This window comes from Colias croceus, chromosome 16, assembly GCF_905220415.1.
Source record: "Colias croceus chromosome 16, ilColCroc2.1".
Classification (NCBI taxonomy): domain Eukaryota; kingdom Metazoa; phylum Arthropoda; class Insecta; order Lepidoptera; family Pieridae; genus Colias; species Colias croceus.
In genome coordinates, this window is record NC_059552.1 from 5,460,361 (window position 1) to 5,481,916 (window position 21,556).

Consider the following 21,556-nt stretch of genomic DNA (forward strand, 5'->3'; position numbering starts at 1 on the left):
AATTTATTGTTGTAAATAATCTCAGAGCAATTAAATAATTGTAATTGTTTACCATTATAATTTCCGGCATCGCATCGATTTTATAAAAAATACATTCCACTGTCCACTTATGAGTACCGTTATTAATGTTATATTATACGTCTTATTGAATTAATATGATTGTTTAAACTAGGCTACACGAAGTTAATATTTAAATAAGAAATAATGTCTGATCTGAAAAAGAGGATTAAATCCGTGCCAAGTGTAGAAAAAGATAAAAATGCTAAGGAAAAAGAGAAGCCGTAAGAATAATTAAGTGAAAATTAATTTGAAGAAGAGGCAAATGATAAAGATTTGTTTTGTAATGAAACGATAAATAAATAGTTATATATATATATATATGAATTTTTTTTTCAGATCTATTAATAAAGGTCTTCCACTGAGGGTGATATCAAGAGTTGTGGTTATAACTTCTTTACTTATAGTAGTGTATTTCACTTCAAAGGACGAGGGAATTAAAATCTTTGCCAAACAGACTGATGTAATCTCAGGAAAAGCACAAATTCTGAAATGTTCTGTGGAATACATGAAGGAAGTAGACAGATTCGATGGTTGCTTTCCACGGCAATGTAAACGATTTGTCGCCGATACAGTTGTGTCATCTGTTGAAGTAGAAGGTCTCTTAGCGATTGCCAAAAAAGGTTTAAAATATGGCCGTTCCTTTGGTGGAGCCTCAGTGATTGATTTACATACTGGAGCACTTTCTAAAGGAGAGGTCTTTATAAATATTTATCAATCTTTAAGCATGAATAATTTATTTACTAAAGAGGATTTTAACTTATACAAGGTGTGTTAAATTTTAAATATGTAATGTAATTACAGTTAAAAAACAGATATATTTTTTAATTCTTTAATTATTTCAGGTTGTAAAAGAAAAAGTTAGACACACAATAGCTCATCATTTTGGTGTGATACCAAATAAGATACATTTAACATCACCTACATTTATATCAGAAATTACTTCCAAACATGCAGTCACAAAACATGATGAATATTGGCATGCCCATGTAGATAAAGTATGTACTTACAAGTGAAGGATTTTTTTCTAATTTTTTAATTACTCTTTTATTTCAATTCAAATGTGAATAAAATTTCATGAAATTAACAGCAAAATGATTAATGATAGTATTAATTTTTCAGGAAACTTATGATTCATTTCACTACACAAGTTTACTTTATCTAAGTGATTATGGTATTGATTTTGAAGGAGGGAGATTTGTATTCATTGATGAAAAGCATAACACAACAATTGAACCAAGAAAAGGCAGGCTGAGTATATTCACAAGTGGCCATGAAAATTTACATTATGTTGAGAAAGTTAAGTCAGGCAAAAGATATGCTATGACCATTGCTTTCACATGTGATGAAAACTATGCCATTAATGATCCAAGCACTGACAAATATAACATTCCACAACCCACTCCAGTATACTATAGTGCGTAATATTACTTAATTAGGAGTTTTGTACAAAGTAAAAATATGTTAATTTTTTCTGGACTCTTTTTTTCCCTTGCTCATCTATGATATGTTTTTTTGTAATATACCTACCAAATACCTATACTTGTATACGTAGTATATTATTATTAGTCTGTGCCTATACCTACCAAAGTCTTCAAAAATCAATTTAGCTGTTAAAATATTATAATATTGTAACATAACATACTTTATATTTACACTATAATACATTTGCATTCATAATATTAGAAAGTGTATCATACAAAACACACCACAAAATAATTATTAATACATTTTTAAAAGAGTTTTAATTTTAAAGTTAAATAAATAATATGTTAAAATATAGTTCTTCTTGTAAACTATCGAGTAAAGCGTTGGTCAAGTCACATCACTACGATCACGTGGCGGCAGTGAGGCGCGCGAAGGGTGCGCGAGGGAGCCTGCGGTGAGCCTGCGCGTGTTCGCTTCCCACTTCCCCTTCACCTCCGCGATGCTAGATTTATTTTTATAAAAATAAATACAACAATCGATTTACCGATGAAAATAATGTGATACTGTATTTCAATTTTGTGTTTTTTCTAGTATCGTTCTTGCAAGATCGAACTGCACATTTCACCATGTTTATTCGTAAATATGAAAATCCCAAGAGAAACGCACTTCGATAGCACTCAACCACGACTACGAGCACTCGCGGCGGAAACGTCGTGTTGTTCCCACCTGTGCCTACTGTTCCCACTTTGTTGTTCGCACTCTATAGTATAATATATACTCTAAGCTCTAGACAGAGAAAAATTAGAGCTTGTTTAGCAATAATTGTGGTTCGTACTTTAAATTTTAGATAAGCTTTTGAAAGCTCGCATGCCTGAAAGGATATTTTTTTGTTTTTTTTATACTGACAACACTGAACAATATATGTCAAAACTCAAAATGTGATTGTGAATTTGTGAAAACAAAACACAACGCAAAATCCATTGCAGTATTTGTGACGCGCAAAACAATTTTATTTTTATAAAAACATAATGTATTTTGATTTTTTTTAATATTGTAATGTAACCACTGCTGTTATTATACATTCTGCTATCACCTAAATTGTTTGTGAAGCGAACGGTACTTAGTATTATGTGTTATTTATGGATTTGCGTCATACCTACTTCAATTAACTTAATTATTTTATTTCCACTTGTATACAGGAAAAATGGATGGACCTTCTTTAGAACACAGTGATTCCGATTCTGGTGAAAGTTGGACTTTACTTGAATCCAATCCCGCCTTGGCAGAAGAAGCGCCGGATTTCGCAGAAACGTTAGTAGAAAGGTAAATATAACATTTTATTTAATTAGTAAAATTATAAAGTATTGGCATACTTTAAATATACAATTTATTTTGCATTCTGTAACAGTAAGATGAAATGAATACAAAACATCATACAAAGATAAAATAAGTATGAATTTAGTATTTGGAAGCATGCCAGATACATGAATATGTGTTATTGTTTACAGTTTACTCCTTACATAAAGGAAGGTATACTACACTCTTCATCTTTGTGTAGATTTGTTTTATTTTAGTATTAAATTAAAATTTTATTTATTTAATACAGGCATGGACTAACATGTGTCAATAGAAATGTCTTTATTATTTACTGAGTTAATATTCTGTATAAATATAAATTGTTAACATGTATGTTCATTATATTCTAATAACTTTTTCAACTGGTTAAGGTAAATTTCATAGAAATCTAAATAACAAGACACTAGAAGTCGTAAGCACGCGTGACCTTGTCGCCACTCAGGTGACTCTCAATCCACCAGTGCTTTTGTCGCTGTTCAGTTGCTCTTGAGACATGCGTGTGTAAATATGGTGTGTTTCAGCATTTCCCATTGCGGAAATTCTTCCACAAGTTGTAATTATACTAATATAGGAATGACATTTCATCGGTTAATTTTTTTTTAGAAAAGAATAAAAAATGCCGTTTTTCCTTCCCTAAAATTAAACAATATTTTCAAGTCATACGAATGTCACCATACAAATCAAAATAACAATGAATGACACTGTTGATTGTTCATATTTTCACATTTAACGCAAATTTCAACCTTATTTGTATGTGGTTAGGTTAGTATCTATTGAAAATTAATGCCCTTTTATTATTATTATAGAAAATCCGAATATTTTTCGTATTTGTATTTTTCTGAGCAAAAAGAAACAAAACATCTCATGTACCTAGTGAGGTAAAATAAACCGTAAAATCGTGCGTTAGGGTACATATTAAAATGCTGAATTTATTTTTAAGTTAGTTTTCACTAAAATGACGCTGTCCAATAAAAGGCATAGTTTACTTGTGTGTACTGTTTAACTATCGGTATAAATGTGTTGGTTTTGGCGACAGTGGTTTTCATACTAATTATGACTTTTTAGCAGCTCTAGTGTCTTTTTATTTAGATTTCTATGGTAAATTTCCTAAAATGTAGTATTTATCACTTAATTGATGATAATAATTTCTCTCCAGTCCTGTACCAGACAATCAAGAAAAAGATGATGATACAGATGGCATATCAATCATCACCGACAGTGATCACGAAACACCATCCCCATATCAAATGAACTATGATAATTTTCTGTCTGAAGAAGTCCATCCTAATGATCCAGAGATTTCACAGTATGTTTCCGTCAATACACCTCTAACTCATTTAAATAACACAAATGAGACCTTAAGGGATGAAGACGATTTCTTGGGAGATAATGGTGGAAAACACAGAATATATGTGCACAGAAGAAATAAAAGGCTCAGCACTGTCCTCAATATAATTGTCCTGGGAAGTGTCATTACTGCAGCTGGTGTTGCCATTGGTCACATGTGGGGAGCTAAAAATGACTGTGCAATTCATACAACGCCTGCTGTCAATAAAATATTGTCAAATTTATATAAACTACAAGAAGAAAATGCTTATTTGCGCAGTAAATTAAAGGATTTGAGCAGTCTGTATCAATCACAACAAAAGTTACCACACACAACCAAACAAAATAGATGCAAAAAAATGTTTGAAGAACCGTTGACTAATAAAAATGTGAATATTCCAACAAAATGTGTTGATGAGAAAAGTGATAATTTAGAAAGTCATTTGGTGGAACCTTCATATGAAAAGGAATTTATTGTAGACATTAGTAAACTAGAAAATGTATATAAAGAAAATAAAGGTTGGTTAGATGAAGAAATAACAAAAAGATTAAAGTTAGAGGAAGAAATGTGGAGCAACAATATTAATAAATACATAAAAAACGAAAAACTTGGAAAATCAAATGTTGATATTGCAAACAATGACACAGTTGCAACTGCACCAGAGGACAAAAATCAAAATACAACAAAAGAAATAAACTTGCTTTCAGATGAATTGCCACAAAAAGAAATAAAGTATTCAGAAAAAGTTAGTTATGCTGATTCTTTAAAAACTGATCAACAGGATAAAAAGATCTATAAAAGAGAAATTTCAAAGAATTTTGAAAATCATACTGATAAATACATTAATAAAAATAAATTCAAAAGTATTAATGATAAAAGTACAGACTATCCATTAAGTGAAGAGGAAATAAAAAAAGATGATAGATATACTGGAAATAAAAAAGAGAAGAAAAAGTACAATCGTAACAAGACATTCAAAAAACAAAAGAGGCAGAATAAGTATGAGCAGTGGGAAATGAATGGTGGCTTTATTAAAGACTATGATGACTTATCCCTTTCATCACAAGATGCTGATCTTACATCTAATAATTCTGATCAAGTAACACTTAGTGATGTTCCAAAGTTAAATAAAAATGTTGATAAAAATACTGAAACAAACAAGATAGAACCAAAAATCAGATCTCAAAGAAATAAAGAAAAGTTACATAAAAAAGAAAATGAGAAGCAAGATGACTGGTATGAAAAAAGGGTGGCTTTCCGCAATCAAGCAAGGAAGAAAGTGGAACAAGCGTTATTTGGAGAAATGGCGCCGAATACAGCGCGCTGGTATTTCAAGCGAATGCAGAAACGAGAGCAGTGCCGTGTCAAGGATAATAGCACTAATAGAAAATCTTTTCAAAAACGTGATATGAACTATAAAATGAAACATTAAATTTACTGCAAATAAATACCTAAGAGTATTGTATCTATTTAGAAATTAGAAATTTCAATATTGACAACCAATATTTTAATATGTGACCACAGATAAAAATCTATTTTTTCAGATATAAACCTAAAGAGACAAGTAATCATATAGAGAAACTATTTTTCAAACCTTGATTAAAAGTTATTCATCAAATAATGTATTAAACAACCATTTCATAAATGCATTTTTATATTGTGTAATACTCTATTGAATGGATAAGTTTTAACAAAGGATTGAAAATCTCCAAGTAATAATATAATATTATAATCATTAAATGCAATGTATTATTTAGTTTAGTTTCCTCACTTTTCATATATTTTGTTTATCCACAAATTTCATTAAAATAAACTTATAAGAATTAAAAGATAATATGATATTATTCAACTACACAGTATTTACATAGTTTTATCTTATGTACTTAAAGGGTATATAATATTTTCACTTGACCTTTATGTTGCAACTATTTAATACTACTAGTCTATATCAATGTGTATTTTTCTATTTGTATATAAATTTAAATATAATCATTGACCCTACAGAAGGCAACCAATATGACTGGTAACTATTCTTAAATAAAACAATGTCCGTCTGTATTATTTCATTTATTTCTTGCCTTTAAGGATTTATATCCAGTGATATTAAAATGTAATATAGTTATTTTAAATTTTAAGTGTTATTGAATCAATAAAATACAAATTAAACAATTTGATGCTTTTATTTCATAATCCATTTCTACAAAAACATTAGAAGTAATCAAGGAAAACTAATGACTTCATAAGAATTAATTTCTAATGAGAGTTTAAGTTTAGTTAATTTATTTGATCATTAGCTAAATGATCTTAAATATATGATAAAATAATATTAAACATTTGATTGTCAATAAAACGAATTAGTCGTCTCCAATAGCCCCGCTGAATACGAGATTAATTGCTGCATTTACGTCACCTGAAAAAAATGAAAAATGAAAAAAAAAATGAAAAATGAAAAATTTCTTTATTAATTACAAGAAATGTTACATAAATCGATTGATAATTTTAGTTTTACTCCCACAATGGGAGTAAAATAATTATAAATGAATTATTTTGTTTAAACATATGGAAGATGGCATAGAAATTATTCTTATCTTTATTAAAATCTAAAAGAAATATTCTCACCAGAACAGATAAGCAAGGCTCGCACATTCAATGCATCGTCAAGTAAGCCCATTTCATGCATGTGGTTCAGTTGAGTTGTGAAATCTTCATCCCTTGATACAGGGCTTTGTGATGACGAAGCTGCAATTATTTCATAAATTAAAATATAACATACTAGCTTTCCACCCGCGGCATCGCCCGCGCAGTCAAAGAAAAATCCGCATAGTTCCCGTTCCCGTGGGATTTCCGGGATAAAACCTATCCTATGTCCTTTCTCGGGTATCAAAATATCTCTATACCAAATTTCATGCAAATTGGTTCAGTAGTTAGGGCGTGATTGAGTAACAGACAGACAGACAGACAGAGTTACTTTCGCATTTATAATATTAGTATGGATTATATTATGTTTATGTGTATGTTACGAGTTCATCAAAATAATAGATTATTTAGTTATAATTTACTAGTAAGGCAATTCTACGAAAAAAAAACAATAATAGTCTTCTCAGAGACATTACTTTATTGGTCTGAACAAGTTCATCACGCGTAATTCGGGGTTATGTTCTATAAATTATATATTTAAGATGTCTCATGATTGCACTCACTTTAAGTACTGAATTATGTGCCTATCAATAATAGAACATAATATTATACAGTATAACCACAACATTAACACAGATTAATGGCCTGTGCAAACGAGGGATTTTAGTCCGCGGACTTTTTTATCCGCTAAAATAGAATACAACTGTATCGAGTAACGCAAACGAGGGATTAAAAGTACCGAGTACTAAAAGTTCCCCGAATAACCGAGGACATGCAGGGAGCGGTCTGGATAAAAGTACGCAGGAGTCCCCGAAAGAAATAGAACTTTAGTCCGCGTTGTAACCTATTCATATTCGCTTCCATAGCGTACTTTTCTTCGCAATCCCGGTAAATCCGCGGTGGAGTTTTTATTCGTGGAGCGTACTTTTTTCTCCGGCAGGGACTAAAGTCCCTCGTCTGCGCAGGACATAAGTGTTGATAAACGGCATTTGCGTCATTGTAATAAAAATAAAACACTAAATTCGATATAGATAAAGAGGCACTTGTTTTGTTTGTGATTAATGTACTTATCGTCGTTTGCATCTTCAATTGCCATAACTTATGGTAGGTACAAATAATTATTGGTTTGTTATCAAACATTAATAGAATATTTAGCGCTGAACGATTTTTTTAGCTTTTGTCCCTTGAATTAATTTATGTCCTTGGAGTGTATACCATTTTGGTCCTTCGAGTCATATAGTCATACTAGCGGTCCGCCCCGGCTTCGCCCGTGATACATATTTCGCAATAAAAGGTAGCCTATGTTCTATCTCAGGGTCTAAAGATTATCTGTGCCAAATTTCATCAAAATCGGTCCAGTAGTTTATGCGTGAAAGCCATACATACATACAAACCTTTCCTCTTTTTAATATTAGTACATAATATATATTTCTTACCAGCAGTACTCTGCTCCATAGGAGTGCCAGCTGTGTTCGTATTGGCTGCGCTCGTTCTACTCATTGCTTCCGAGATAGCTTCACTAAACATTTCTGGAGTTATCACCGATCTACTTGCGCCGGCGCTGCTTGATCCTGTGAAAAAGAGTATTGTCATATCCTAATAATATGTAGTATAAATGCGAAAGTTTGAGAGGATTGATGCATATATGTTTGTTACTCTTTCACAGGAAAACCATTAAACGGACTTTGATAAAACCTGCCAGTGATGTATCAGAATAACAAACAAGCTATAGAAATATTATCTGCTTTTGCTCATGGGTTCAGCATGTGAAATCGAGAAATGTTGAAGATCTTAGTTTTCACGAGCTTGCACAAATGTATTGATAGAGTAATGTATAATACAATAATAATTAATAATATTATCTTCATTCTAACTTTAAAATAAAAATTAAGCTACCTGAAGAAGCAGCAGGCGGATCTGCGGCGGCTTGCAGTAGACGTAATAAACCTTCCTGTCCACCAGAACCTCGAGAACTTGATGACATCACTTCTTCTGTTGCTGCCTGTTATTTTAACAAATTTTTATGTTATGCGTAAGGTCTATGTTTAAGCTATAACATCCTATGAATGGAGTAATAAGTTCTGAAAGGTCAATATTTTGTAGTAAATGTAATTTGTTAAGCAATATGATAATTGGAAGAACTTCATTAATCAGCTAAACAATCATGTATTGTTTTACACCACAATTAATTAATCAAATAGCACAAAGATAATACACGCAATAGTTACCCGCAAAGCAGCAGCCAATTGTTCTTGTGTTATCGCAGCTCTACCTTCAGTTTCTTCAGTGTCTTCTTCCTCAACATCTTCGTCTTCTGACAGAGCTTCCAGTGAATAGGCGAAACCGGATGTTGGAGCTGGTACAAAACGAATATTAATAATACGATAAAATTACAAGTTTGAGTTAACATATTTACTTATAAAAATAATAAGGCTGCAGTTAGACGACGAGCGCGGCCGCCGCGCGGCGATTGCGCGGTGGCTGTTCAGTTATAGCAAATTTATGTTTTATTAACAAGGACGTAAAGTTGAAATTAATTTTGAGTAACTAACTGCGCGGTGGCCGCGCGGCGGCCGCGCGGTGGCTGCGCGCTCGACCGCGTGGCGGCCGCGCGGCCACCGCGCACTTAGTTACTCAAATTAATTTCAACTTTACGTTCAACTGGAAATGGTCCAGGTTCGCAGTGGCGTGGCTGAGCGCGCGGCCGCCGCGCGGTCACCGTACTTTCGCCGCGCGGTAACATTCCATGTCATATAAACGCGCCCTAATAGTCTCTCTTTTTAGTAAAGATTTTATGTTCTCAAAAGATCCTTCGATCGTTCGATCGAACGTCGCGATAGTAAGTGAATATGGATTGTAATTGTATTGTATAAAATAAAAAGTCACTAACTCCCTTCAGCGGTAGGTGCGTGGCATCTAGAGCATACAAGTCGTAACAATTGTCGTAGAGCATTCGGCAGGTCAGGGTGAGCGTCGGCCCCACGTCTCATCGTTTGCACATTGGTACCAAGTGCTGCCAACAGTTCTACTTCATGAAGTATGGACAGTATCTCACATTCCTCAGCTAGTGAGGGTGCATGTTCAATTATTTCGGACATAACAGAGTCATCATTTAACAGCTAGAAATAAGTACAATAATCAAAATATGTTTATGTTTTTATAAAGTTATCACAATTAAATTAAAAAAAATATATATCAATGCTATGCACTTATTAAATATTTTTAAATAAAAAATTTCAAGTTGAGTCAATTCAATCCATAAGTTTAATTCAACACATAAGCTGCTGAAATATTTTTTATGAATTTATTTATTAAGCATGATAAACTTTTGTTTGTGTAAAATTTATAAAACCTACTTGATGACAAAATAATAAAAGGTTTTTAAAATTAATTATATCAAATAAGTTTAATTACTTGCATAGCCCTAGTCCATCCAGGTGCATTAGGAGTGCAGCCTAAAGTCCTCAATGAGGAATTCAAATATTGAAGTTCTGCATCAGTAAAAGTATGTGGAGGGGTTGCTGGCTTTTGCTCTCTTTTCTTGACTACATGAATCATTTCACCATTTTTCACTCCAATATCTTGAAGTGTAGCAGTATCTTGAAGTACCTTGCCGTGATATATCAATTCTAAAATTTTTAAACATAAAACATAATGTTATTAATATTTTCCAAATATTAATACATATACAATAAAAAAATTTATTTGAGTAATTTTTATTTCGTTAAAAGCTTTCAATTATGTACACACAAAGTTCTCTTCTTCTCTTCACCTTCTTGGTACAGTTATTAATTGAGAGTAGGACAAAGATTTCTCAAATTATAACAAATCATTAGACAGGATTTGCTGCTTTTATGTTTAAAATTTTAATCATTACTAACCTAATGAGCCAGACGGAATACTGATTTTTTTCTCTGCTTCCAATTTCAAAGTATCCACTGTATTATCAAGTGCAAAATTTTCAAGTTTTAGCCGTTCAATAGGTCCAGGTTTTACTTTTACTCCTAAGAAGAGATATACTTGAGCTTCAACAGTCTCCATTCTGTAAAGAAGTTTGAATATAACTTTGTTAGAAATTAAAATAAACAATAAAATTAACAATCAAAATACTATTGTTCTAATGGCTGGAACCATTTACCTTATTGTAAGGAAATCCGTGAGTTACCTTACTACAGTAAAATTACTTTAATACAGTAATATTGATTTCACATAGATCAATAATACTATTGTAATTGAGATAATTTTTAGCAAGGTATTTCAGCAATAGTCTTGTAGAAAACACTGGAAAACACGTAGAAAATTGAAAATATTACGATTCACTGTTCTACAATGATTATTGAATATTGTTTTGTAAATGTAAAATGTCAATATTGTCATTGTCAATTTTATTGTCAATGCCAGTATGACAGAGCAAGTATGTCAGTTGATGTCAGTACTCAGTTTACTCTTGGCACAGAATACATAATAGTAGCTAAACGCTACTCTTGGTTTACTCATTTAAATATAATCTATGGTCAGTACTCTACTCGTCAGCATAAAGTCTACGGACACCTTACGGACACAATCAAAATTGTGAAAATTTACTTTCTGAAAGATTTTAGTTCGTAAATTAAATTCTGATATTAATCGTTTGTTACTTGTTCCAGTTGGAGACGTTAAATATTAAATACGAAATAATTGGGATTGCGAATTTCAGGTATCTCAAATTATAATTATTGCTGGATTGTGAATAGTATACTTTATAAAAAGCACAGAAAGCTTCTTGGTACATCCTGTTCACGTCATGTAACCACAGATTATTAAATAGTTACCAGTCATAGTGGCAACTGGGCAATTTCGCGAAAATATGTCCCGGTTACAAAATGGATTCCAATAAAAAAATTGTTTTAAAAAAATATTAAAAATATGCAGATTGATTCCTAAAACATTATAATGTGTTATATTAACAACAATAGTTGCAACCATTTACTAATTCCAGAGAAAATGAGATCTATTTGGTGCAAGGCAGGGATTCCGGGATCCATTTTGTAACTTTTTTGAAACTAAGTTTCAAAATAATGCATAATCCTTGTTTACTAATTTTTATTTATTATGAAAGTAACAACATTAAATTTCCCACAACCATTTTTTTTTTCAGTAAACACATTATTATTTATACTTTTAAGCTTGAAATATATCCACTTTGTAACTTTTAGGTACCTACATCAGCCTTTTTCCTTTTCGCTTATATTGGTAATAAACATTTTTTTTAAGATAAAAATAATAATGAAGTAGATATTTATATATTTATTGTACTTAAACTGCAAAAATCAAGGCTAGTACCTCGTAAAATAAATAAATTATTTATTATTATTCATAACTTAAACATGAGACAGTTACAAAATAGAAATAATTAGTTACAAAATGGAAGTTATAAAGCTTAGTTCACAAGTAACAATCTAACAATCAAGTTTCTACAAGAATTGTTCGATCATATCAGTGGCGCAGCGGTTAACAGCAGCTCTGCCCTGAAAACGGAAGGTCGTGGGTTTGATTCCCGCCAGGATCAAATAAGAAAAATATTATTTTTCCTAAATTGGCCTCGGTCTAGAAAGTGGTGGTAGGCTCTGTAAGGGGCCTCAACTTCCCCTGTAATAACAGCTAGATTAATGCCAAGGGTGAGCTCGTAATACGTAAGTAAAAATAAAACTAATTTATTTAGTATTGTATATTTCAAAAGTAAAATTATTAAACTGACATGCTCTATTCAAAACATATAACACAAATATGATTTTGCTTTTGTTTTCGCCACTGCTTCCTTTTTTCTGCAGCCTTTTCTTCTTCTGTAAAATTTGAATCTTTTTGGTCTTCCGTTTGATTCTCTCTAGATTTTTTTTCTTATTTCTTCTTTTTTTTCAGGGTTGTCTTTTAATCTTTCCCTATAGCGTCGTTGCTTCTCAGCATTGGTCAGAGGCATTTTCCCCTAAAAAATAATATGAATACAATAATCTTTTCAAATAATGCAAAATCATTTTTTTTTTAGAATTTCGCCATCCCCATACAAAATAAAATGGTGATTTGAGAAATTTGTATGGGGATGACAAAATATTTTTTTTTATTTATTTGTTTTTTTATAAAAATTTTAAGCAGGTAAAAATCGATGTAGTGATTTTGAATATTGAAAGATATCTTCAATGCTATTTTTCAGCCATTAGTGAGTGTTAAAATATAATTTTTAATTTAAGTCATATTTACGAGCAATACTACGTATGAGACCATTGAGAACTCGTCCTTATATTTCCACTTTGTAACTGCGACGTTCCACATATACGTAACCAAACAAAATGGAAGTAACGGTTTAAAGATTTCCTAGATACAATTGTTTGTTTTTCACACAATTCCCATCAATCACTAAAATATATGCACTTAATTCAATTTATAAGGATATAAGTAACGAAAATTGTAACTTTTAGGAATAAAAACACATACTTACCACGAAAAATCCCAGTTACAAGTAGGAGCGAAATTTTTGCACGGTAACGCTTTAGAAGTTTCGACACGACTGACGGTTCGAGTTTTCTATGACAACCTCTTCAAAATGGTGGATTCAATAGAAATGTTGCCATTTATGTGAAAAAAATACATATTTAGTAGTTTTTATCTTTATTTTAGAGTATATTACGGTTACAAAACGGAATTCCGCACATGGTCGAAATCGTAGGACACGATTTAATTGATAAAAATACTAATAATTACTATAAAAGGACGTAAATTTAACGTTTTATTATCATATCTCTCACCCTTTGTGATTTATTTATACCTTTACTTGAATAATACTGCTTCACATTGGTAAATAAAATGAACATTTAAACAGACTGGTTGCTGTGGGACACGTCAAAATTGGGTGCCTCAAAATTAAATTTTCTTCATATCTTTAATAATAAATGGATTGGCAAGCTGTTTGTTTGTGTCTTATAAAGAAATTATAATAGCAATGTAATAAAATCCACTTCCTGATATAAAATGTTGTTAGTTTTGATGAAATATAAATGACAACCCATAGGACACTCGAAAATCAGTGTGGACATATTTTAACGAAATTGCCCAACTAGTAACTAATACGTGGTGGCAACTGGCACATAATTTCTACTCTATAATAATTTTAATTTTTATCCATAATATCATCAACCAAATCAAAATCAGCAGATTTTGTGTACAATTTTTTTTCAATAAATTGAAATAAAAATAGCAGCTACGAGCATTCTTTCGATAATTTATACATACAGCAATATAACTTGCTCTGTGACATAAAGTAAAGTTGATATAATAATCAAGTTGGAATTTTATTGTATTTGTCTGATCACAAATAGGTAAGTTTCAGTTACAATATTTGTTTGTTTTTAATGGTTTTTAATAGATGGATTTTTGAAAATAAACAGTTTTTGTTGTTTGTTTAAATTAATATCTTAATTTTGTGTGTGTTTTTTTAATCTTAAAATAGTATTTTCTTGTCTATTTTATAAATACAGGGCTCTAAAACGTAAAATGGCTGCTGTGGTTGTTCAATCTCGTTTCGCCGGCTTGAAAATCGAAGACGATGAAATGATTCCCAATGATAGTCAAAAGGCTAAAAAGAGCAAACCAATTTCGGTGAAAAAAATAGAACCTACTAAAAAACCCAAAAACAATATAACTGCCGCAAAATCTCAGGTATTTAAATTATAATCCCTTTTTTTAATAATAAATATTTTCTGAAAGTATTGAGACTGCTCAATGAAGAATGTTGTATTTCTATAATACAAATATTTTATAAAATTTATAAAGACATGTTCATAATTATGTGCTATATAATTTATTTGAATATTTTAGAATGCAACTAAAAAGCGAAAGTCGAAGCCAAATCCTGCAACTGCTGAACAGTGGGAGACATGGAAGCAAAAAGATGAAGAACTTGTAGATGGTAATTTTGAATCAGAACTTGAGCAGGTCAGTGTGAACAATTTTCTTTACAAAAAGTTGTTGAAAAGTTGTTTGCTTTATGAATATATAATTTAAGATGAGTAAAGTAATTCTTAGAGAACTTTTATGTTTAACATAATATTTGATGTTTATTGTACTGTTGGCAATATAATTATAGATTATTATTCATGATTTTCATTTTTCAAGGCAATACTTTTATCAAAACTTGATTATGAAGAGAAAAAGGATGTTTACAAGCACTTAAAAAAAGAAGCTGATTCAGAGAAAAAAGAACAATCTCGTAGCAATAATAAAAAAAATAAAAAGAAAAATGTTATGAGTTTAGATCAGTTCAATGATATGGTGAATGTGGATGATTCAAAATGTGAGTTTTGTTTAATTATGTACAGTTTTTCTTATCTTAATGTATAATACTTAATATATGTTATGATGAGTTCATAAGAATTCAATCATCAACAACTATGCTTTCTTAGTCATAAGGCAGAACTCCTGGTTTCTATAAAATGTAATTAATACAAACAATTTCTTTGAAAAATAAAAAATTCATATAACCAATAAAGGACATGTAATTTTTTAAAAGCAAATCTGAGAAGTAAACAATAAACATATTGAATTGACTACATATACTTTTAAAATTACTTTGTAATAGTGAGATTATATTTTAACAGTAACCGTTGAAGATGACAAAAATTCTCAAGAAGAAATAAAGTCACCAGATAGGGATACAAAATTTTTCGAAAGAGTTCAAGATGAGACAAAACACGAACTTTTAAAGGATAAAATTATTGACAGAGTCAAAAACCAAATAGCACAGGATGAAATTATAACAAGGGTTCAGTTTATGGATGCTTTAGAAAAGAAAGATATAGAAATTGCTGCCTTAAAACAGGAGGTTGTAAGATTGAAAGAGGCGCTACTAACTGTCAAGTCAAGGAATAAAAAATTGTGTAACATCCTTGGCCAGGGTGAAAGTAAGTTTATAAAATAATTTTCTAACAATTTTAAATTTATTGCTCCAAGTTTCTTGATTTGATTTGAGTATTTATGATACAATTTTAAGCTATGTTTACAAATATTGCTGTTTATTTATTAATTTATTTACTCTTTATTGTACAACATATTTAAATAAAAGTACATAAAACAGAACTATTTAAGATGTACAAATGGCGGCCTTATGGCTCAAAGCCATCTCTGCCAGGCAACCTTCAATTGTTATTTAAAAAGTGATTGCTATTTTCAGTGAGGGATAAAGCAGAAGTTTTGGTGGAGGTGGAAAAGTTGCGCGCCATGCAAGCAGAGCTCAACGCAGAATTAACCAGTTTACATTCTGATCTGGAAAAGGAAAGATCTAAAAATGCAGACCCTAGAGCTAAAGACAAGGTACATTATTTAGAAATCTTTAAAAAACAATATTGATGTTTATATATAATATAAAAGTTGTTAATAAATTGAGTATCTTTCAGAAAAATTCTTATAAAAAGAAAAGTATCCGTTTTGATGTTTCATCAGAAGCCATAATCACAAAAGAATCAAGCACTACAGTTTGAACAATAAAAATGAAATTTGCTTTTGGATTACATTTGTTACATTACATAACAGTTATTTCATAAATTTCCAGTTAAAAAAGTTTTTCTATTTTAATATCAATAAAGTTCATTTATAACGGCAAGCTTTTTTTTATCCTTAACATTTTGTTTCCAGAAAAAACGAGGGGTTAATGGCGATAAAGAAAAATAACAGTAAACTTTATTAGAACTTTCAATTTATTCGTATATAATATATATAGTTATAATAGGACCACATTTTGAGTTTACATTACGAAAATTTAAGTAAAATTACAAAAATGTGTAATACACTGGAAAATTAAAATTTGATAATTTTAGCTATCCAGAAAATTTACATACAACTGTTATTTTGATTAGATGTTAATCCATTCAATATAATTTATGAAGTATTCATTGTAATTGATATTTCTTATCTAATAATGCACATTTATTTCTACTCTCTCAAACTCACGAGTAAATATTATTGCCATTTAATATCTATTCATAATAATTAGGTATCTTATTCAGCATTCCAATATATGAATTGATTTCAAAAACAAGGGCATTCAATGTAAATGGCATTGCAGCGCATTTTTCCGCATCATAGCTTTAATAAATACTTTTATACAAACTCATTATTGCAAATAGTATATACCTAATCTAAGTACCTAATATTATAACCAAGAACATTTTTATAAAATACATTTTTTTTTAACTCTATTCACAGAGTTATTAAAATTGATGGATCTTATTGGTTAAAACTAAAAACGCAAACGCTATGAGGAGATGAACGAGTGTTATATATATTATTAGTATACATCTTATAGATGTATCTAAAATATATTTGTGTGCATATTTTTATCAATAATGAAGCTTCATTTGTGGTCAAACTATTTCTATATACCTATTGTATCGAATATGATATTATAATTATAGTTATAGTCTCAAATATTGTACAATTTGTTCAAATTGTCAATTTGTTTTATATAAAACTTATTTTATTAAGATAGTTTAATATCTATATTTACCTACTGTGTTAAAAGTTAAGTGTAACTATAGGTAATTGGTGATTAAAAGGATCTCTTATTTTGTTTTTATATAACAACTAGCTTACCGCCCGCGGCTTCGCCCGCTCTCTCTAAAACGATTTGAGATTTAAACTATCCTATCTCTCAAGTTGGATCGAACTGCACATGGTGTGCGAATTTTATTGAGTCCATTGAGGACAAACATTGTGACACGAGATTTATATATATTAAGATTATTACAAAAGTGAAAAAGTGTTGTTTGCGTATTTCTAATTTTTCAAGTTTTAACTGCAATCCGAAGATATGATTGATATTTAATTTGCTATTGAATGTTACAGGAAAATAGTTGTTACCCTTCTGATACTTTTTTTATTTTATGAATTACTTTATTTACACATGGCAAGTAAAAGTAAAGCTTTGTAATCTGTGTTTGTAATAATAAAGAGTTTCATTACGATAGGTATGTACATTATTGAAGAAATTAATTAAAAAAAAACTTTATTCGCAAGAATTTTTTCCTATTGAGCGATCTGTTTACTGTCTCGGCTTTAACTTTCTCCGATTCGAAAAAAAAATATTAAGTAATATTTACGAGCATTTAACTCGAGAAACGAGCTTCGATTCCAAACAAAATAAGAGCTCATCTCGTAGTGCCCTCTTATTTGTCGAGACGATTTTTTTTGCACTGACGCGACAAAAACTTCATCTTTATCAGTGGGATTTAAGTTAGACTGATTTATTGTTTCGATTATTTGTATTTGTTAACAATTCTAACTGAAAAAAAAACCGTCTCTTAATTATTTATGTGTATTTTTAGTTTTTAAGCCTTGTGTTTTTTTAGTTTAAGACTTGCGTATTAATTGTAATCTCTCAAAATAAATATAATTTTTTATTGTTTCTACCACTCAATCTGATTTCTTAATGATTTTTTTGTACCGTTGTGCTTATAATTTAGAATAAGAAAGTTATATAGACTTTTGAGTGTGCTTATTGGTTGGTGAATGGTGATCCATTAGGTGCTGGTCCGATTCCCACTATGAAATACTTACCTATTTAGTTTTGGTCCATGGTTCTTAGTATTCGAGTTCTCATTATATGCTACTTCGATTTTGTAAAAGCAGGCCGTCGTTTGGCAACTTATAATGTTGAAGGGGTTAATGAGGATGTAGCAGTTTGAAATAAAAAAGAAAAGTTTGTAAAACAATGCATTTATTGCGATATCTAATTAAATACACAATTGTAATTAAATAATGCAGCGTGTAACATTCATGTATAAAACATTAAGGTAATGGCGTATTTAACTAAGGTTAGTTTAGAGGTTGAAAATTAAAATTGTGTATTAATCGATTGACGTTTGCTCCCAAATGATTCTTAGAACTGAAACATTGGGAAGCTCATTTACAATATCATACCTACGTACAAATAAGGTACATACATTTAAATAGAAATACTTCTAATGTTATAATTATGCATAGTTACTTAAAACTACAGGACACAACAAAGCTGTTACAAAAATAAATATTGTTGCTACATTGTTCCGAAAATAAGGCACAGACAGTTGACAATGAATCCTTATTTTTATACACATGAAAACAAAATTGTTTAAAATTAATGTATTTACGTATAAATCTATTAGTTAGTTTTGTTACAGTCAAAGAGTCAGCGTCTTGAAGTATGACTAGCAATAAAATACTATAAATACAAATTGCTATAATAAACTCATCTGTATAAAAATATGAATCCCTCGGTGATCTAGTACAGCTAGGGTTAATTAACTTACAATTTACTTATCGATACGAGTGTCATAGTGGCAGTAACCGTGATTATGGCAACGTGAATTTCAATTCTAAGATATTTTTGGTCCAAAATTTTCATAGTCTCTACAAACGATTTCACGTCACGTCGGTTGGATTAAAGAAATACGTACATCATTTTAATACTGTTATATATAATATATTAGTCGTTACAACTAGAAAGGCTATGTTAAAACTAGACATTACTTAAATAATATGGCAGTAAGTGGTAATTGTAGAGCATTGTTTAATGTACTTTTACTGCGAGATTCGCACGCCCCCACAGAGTGGTCCTACTCGAATACTTACGCGTAAATGAATATGCCTATTCGATGGGTTACATAGGTATGCAATAACACGAAACAACAATTACCAAGACAGTCATTCTTCATTCACATTCTGTTCTTTCACAATGTTTTTGCACAAAGTTCAGTTTCACTTTCACTTTTTGACGAAAATTCTTTTGTTCGTTATTGTTTTTCGTCTGTTCAAAGAAATTATAGGTATTTCGTCTTCACTGTCGATATTCATAGAATTCCTCCTTAGTTTATCTCGTTATCGTTTACGTATTTCAAAATACTTTTCTCTCTCTTAAGTGTGTAGAATCTGAGGGTAAGAGATGGTATTATCACATCTCTCCTCTGCTTAGTTTAACATGCCGGTACATCGGCACATCTGATAGAGCTGATCGGTTTTGTCGTCATATCGCATTCGGAATCGTGTACAACGGAATTTGATACTTTATTGACGCAATGTACATTTCTTTGCTTTGTAGCTTCTTGTCCCTGTAATGACATTAAAATAATGTAAATATCTAATAAGCAATATAAAACAGAATGCTTATTGATAACATTTACAAACATTTTACTCTATGTTATTGAAAGTGGCAGATATTGAGCTATGTAGTTTGAAATTAATTTTAAGCCTTGAAAGATAAGTAGCGGATGGTTAGGTACGTACGGGCATGTGGCAGGGCTGGCAGGGCTTCCAGGGGCCGACCCACCAGTGCGTGCAGGCGGGCTGCCAGCACTGCTGCACCGTCGTCACGTGCCGCGGCGTCTCCATGTTGTAGCACTGCGAAAGATCCACTTGCCCTGCAACGTTAAATGTGATTAGTTATGCGAGTATTTTTGACCATATGAGTTCATTATAAAATATCACTATAATAATGAGGGACGATTTGCAGTAGAAACGTAGAATTAAGTTATTTTATTGAAATTGAAATGCAATTAATAGATCGATAACTGCGGCGCGTATTTGATGATGTTACTCAGATAATCTATTTACGGCTGTAAAAGTGGAAGAATTTGCAAACGCAGAAATCAAATAACATTTTTTAGATACTAGGGCATGCAGCTTTCTATGGTAAAAGAAGTCTATTACACTTTTAAATATTTCAAAAACAGTAATCTTACGGCTTACTTTATTTTGTAATCTAAGTCTTACGGTTATGTTCATCAATGCACTGGTAGTGGCGGTACATGAAGCCGGCGCCACAGGACGCGGAGCAAGCGGACCACTCGGACAAACGGTACTGGAAGCGCTTCTTGGGCTGGTCTACTGTGTACTGATAAGTCACGCCCGGGTTACGCCGCTCGCCGCTTATTATGCGTTGCTAGAATTAAAAAAAAATGGTATGGTATAGTTCTAGCCTTTAGTTTAGACTTTAGTAGATCCAGTATAGTTGCGTGTATCACTAAGAAAGTAGGGGTAGGTAGGGTTATACCCCGTTTATTTTAAATTGCGTCTCATATCTTGTACAGATTAGGACTAATAACAAAATGAGATAAGGCAGCCTCATTCATTACTATGTGCATTAGACTTACATAAACTTTAATATCTTCAGCAAGCGGTCCACTAATTCGAACTTTTTCCCAGTCACGATTCTTTTCGTAAATTGCCGGGGTTCCCGCAACAAAGTATTCTGTTAATGAGGTAGTATTGCTGAAAATAAACGTAAAATATTATGATTTGTATTTTTCCAAACATTGCTTATTCGTCTAGTTAACTCTATACTTGTATACTATGCTTTAATACTTACATAGCGCCGTTTAAGTATATTTTCCTTGATTTTGCACTCCCGATTGTAATATAGTTGCCAGGATTAACTTTTTCTTGAATTTTCACATTTCTCGAACCGGCCGGAATAACGGCAACCTGATAACGGAATACATTAAAATTTAATGTTTTCTATTTGAAGTAGGACATTCTACTTTCGTTGATTATAAATCTGATCGTCCATCGACCTGGAAGTTTGCCAAAATATATTACACTATGATGGAAATCAGTAACGCTTGCTATTTGATTTATGTACAGTTTGATTCTCGCGGAATTCTTTGCAAAAAATTAAGAGTCGTTTATCTTGAGTCCATAAAAATATACTTAAAATTGATGTAGATTTTAAATCTTACTTCTGTCTATAGTGGG

The 21,556-nt window shown here is 31.1% G+C and overlaps 5 protein-coding genes and 1 long non-coding RNA gene across 7 annotated transcripts in view; 3 read left to right on the forward strand and 3 right to left on the reverse strand.

Moving 5' to 3' along the window:
* On the forward strand, positions 1-1,530 carry LOC123698463 (2-oxoglutarate and iron-dependent oxygenase domain-containing protein 3-like). Its single transcript, XM_045645097.1, has 4 exons — positions 1-281; positions 397-826; positions 903-1,055; positions 1,180-1,530. The coding sequence occupies exons 1-4, from the start codon at positions 205-207 to the stop codon at positions 1,480-1,482; spliced, it is 963 nt and encodes a 320-aa protein (XP_045501053.1). The 5' UTR covers positions 1-204; the 3' UTR covers positions 1,483-1,530.
* Positions 1,531-2,404: 874 nt separating this feature from the next.
* Positions 2,405-5,645, forward strand: LOC123698461. Its single transcript, XM_045645094.1, has 3 exons — positions 2,405-2,601; positions 2,685-2,808; positions 3,998-5,645. Exons 2-3 carry the CDS (start codon positions 2,690-2,692, stop codon positions 5,598-5,600), a joined length of 1,722 nt encoding a protein of 573 aa, XP_045501050.1. The 5' UTR covers positions 2,405-2,601; positions 2,685-2,689; the 3' UTR covers positions 5,601-5,645.
* Positions 5,646-6,329: 684 nt separating this feature from the next.
* Positions 6,330-11,156, reverse strand: LOC123698462 (ubiquitin-like protein 7). Its single transcript, XM_045645095.1, has 9 exons — positions 10,944-11,156; positions 10,687-10,847; positions 10,220-10,434; positions 9,696-9,924; positions 9,034-9,161; positions 8,702-8,807; positions 8,242-8,376; positions 6,788-6,907; positions 6,330-6,578 (listed from the first exon to the last, which is right to left on the reverse strand). Exons 2-9 carry the CDS (start codon positions 10,844-10,846, stop codon positions 6,523-6,525), a joined length of 1,149 nt encoding a protein of 382 aa, XP_045501051.1. The 5' UTR covers position 10,847; positions 10,944-11,156; the 3' UTR covers positions 6,330-6,522.
* Positions 11,157-12,497: 1,341 nt separating this feature from the next.
* Positions 12,498-13,319, reverse strand: LOC123698669. The gene is made up of 2 exons (XR_006752443.1): positions 13,278-13,319; positions 12,498-12,767 (listed from the first exon to the last, which is right to left on the reverse strand). It is a non-coding gene; the product is annotated as an uncharacterized LOC123698669 (long non-coding RNA).
* Positions 13,320-13,965: 646 nt separating this feature from the next.
* LOC123698307 (G kinase-anchoring protein 1-like) lies at positions 13,966-17,410 on the forward strand. 2 transcript variants are annotated; one of them, XM_045644886.1, is made up of 7 exons: positions 13,966-14,154; positions 14,314-14,494; positions 14,654-14,770; positions 14,951-15,128; positions 15,433-15,735; positions 16,005-16,144; positions 16,466-17,410. In XM_045644886.1, exons 2-7 carry the CDS (start codon positions 14,330-14,332, stop codon positions 16,499-16,501), a joined length of 939 nt encoding a protein of 312 aa, XP_045500842.1. In that variant the 5' UTR covers positions 13,966-14,154; positions 14,314-14,329; the 3' UTR covers positions 16,502-17,410. The 2 variants fall into 2 exon arrangements, with proteins under 2 accessions (XP_045500842.1, XP_045500841.1); XM_045644885.1 differs by lacking the exon at positions 16,466-17,410 and adding an exon at positions 16,228-16,433.
* Positions 17,411-18,528: 1,118 nt separating this feature from the next.
* Positions 18,529-21,556, reverse strand: part of LOC123698305 (A disintegrin and metalloproteinase with thrombospondin motifs 7) — a 51,655-nt gene continuing 48,627 nt past the window's right edge. Inside the window, exons 15-19 of the mRNA XM_045644884.1 lie at positions 21,171-21,286; positions 20,956-21,073; positions 20,576-20,744; positions 20,090-20,223; positions 18,529-19,914 (exon numbers count right to left, since the gene is read on the reverse strand). Coding sequence (XP_045500840.1) covers positions 19,780-19,914; positions 20,090-20,223; positions 20,576-20,744; positions 20,956-21,073; positions 21,171-21,286 — 672 coding nt within the window. The 3' untranslated portion in view covers positions 18,529-19,779. The remainder of the gene's footprint in view (positions 19,915-20,089; positions 20,224-20,575; positions 20,745-20,955; positions 21,074-21,170; positions 21,287-21,556) is intronic.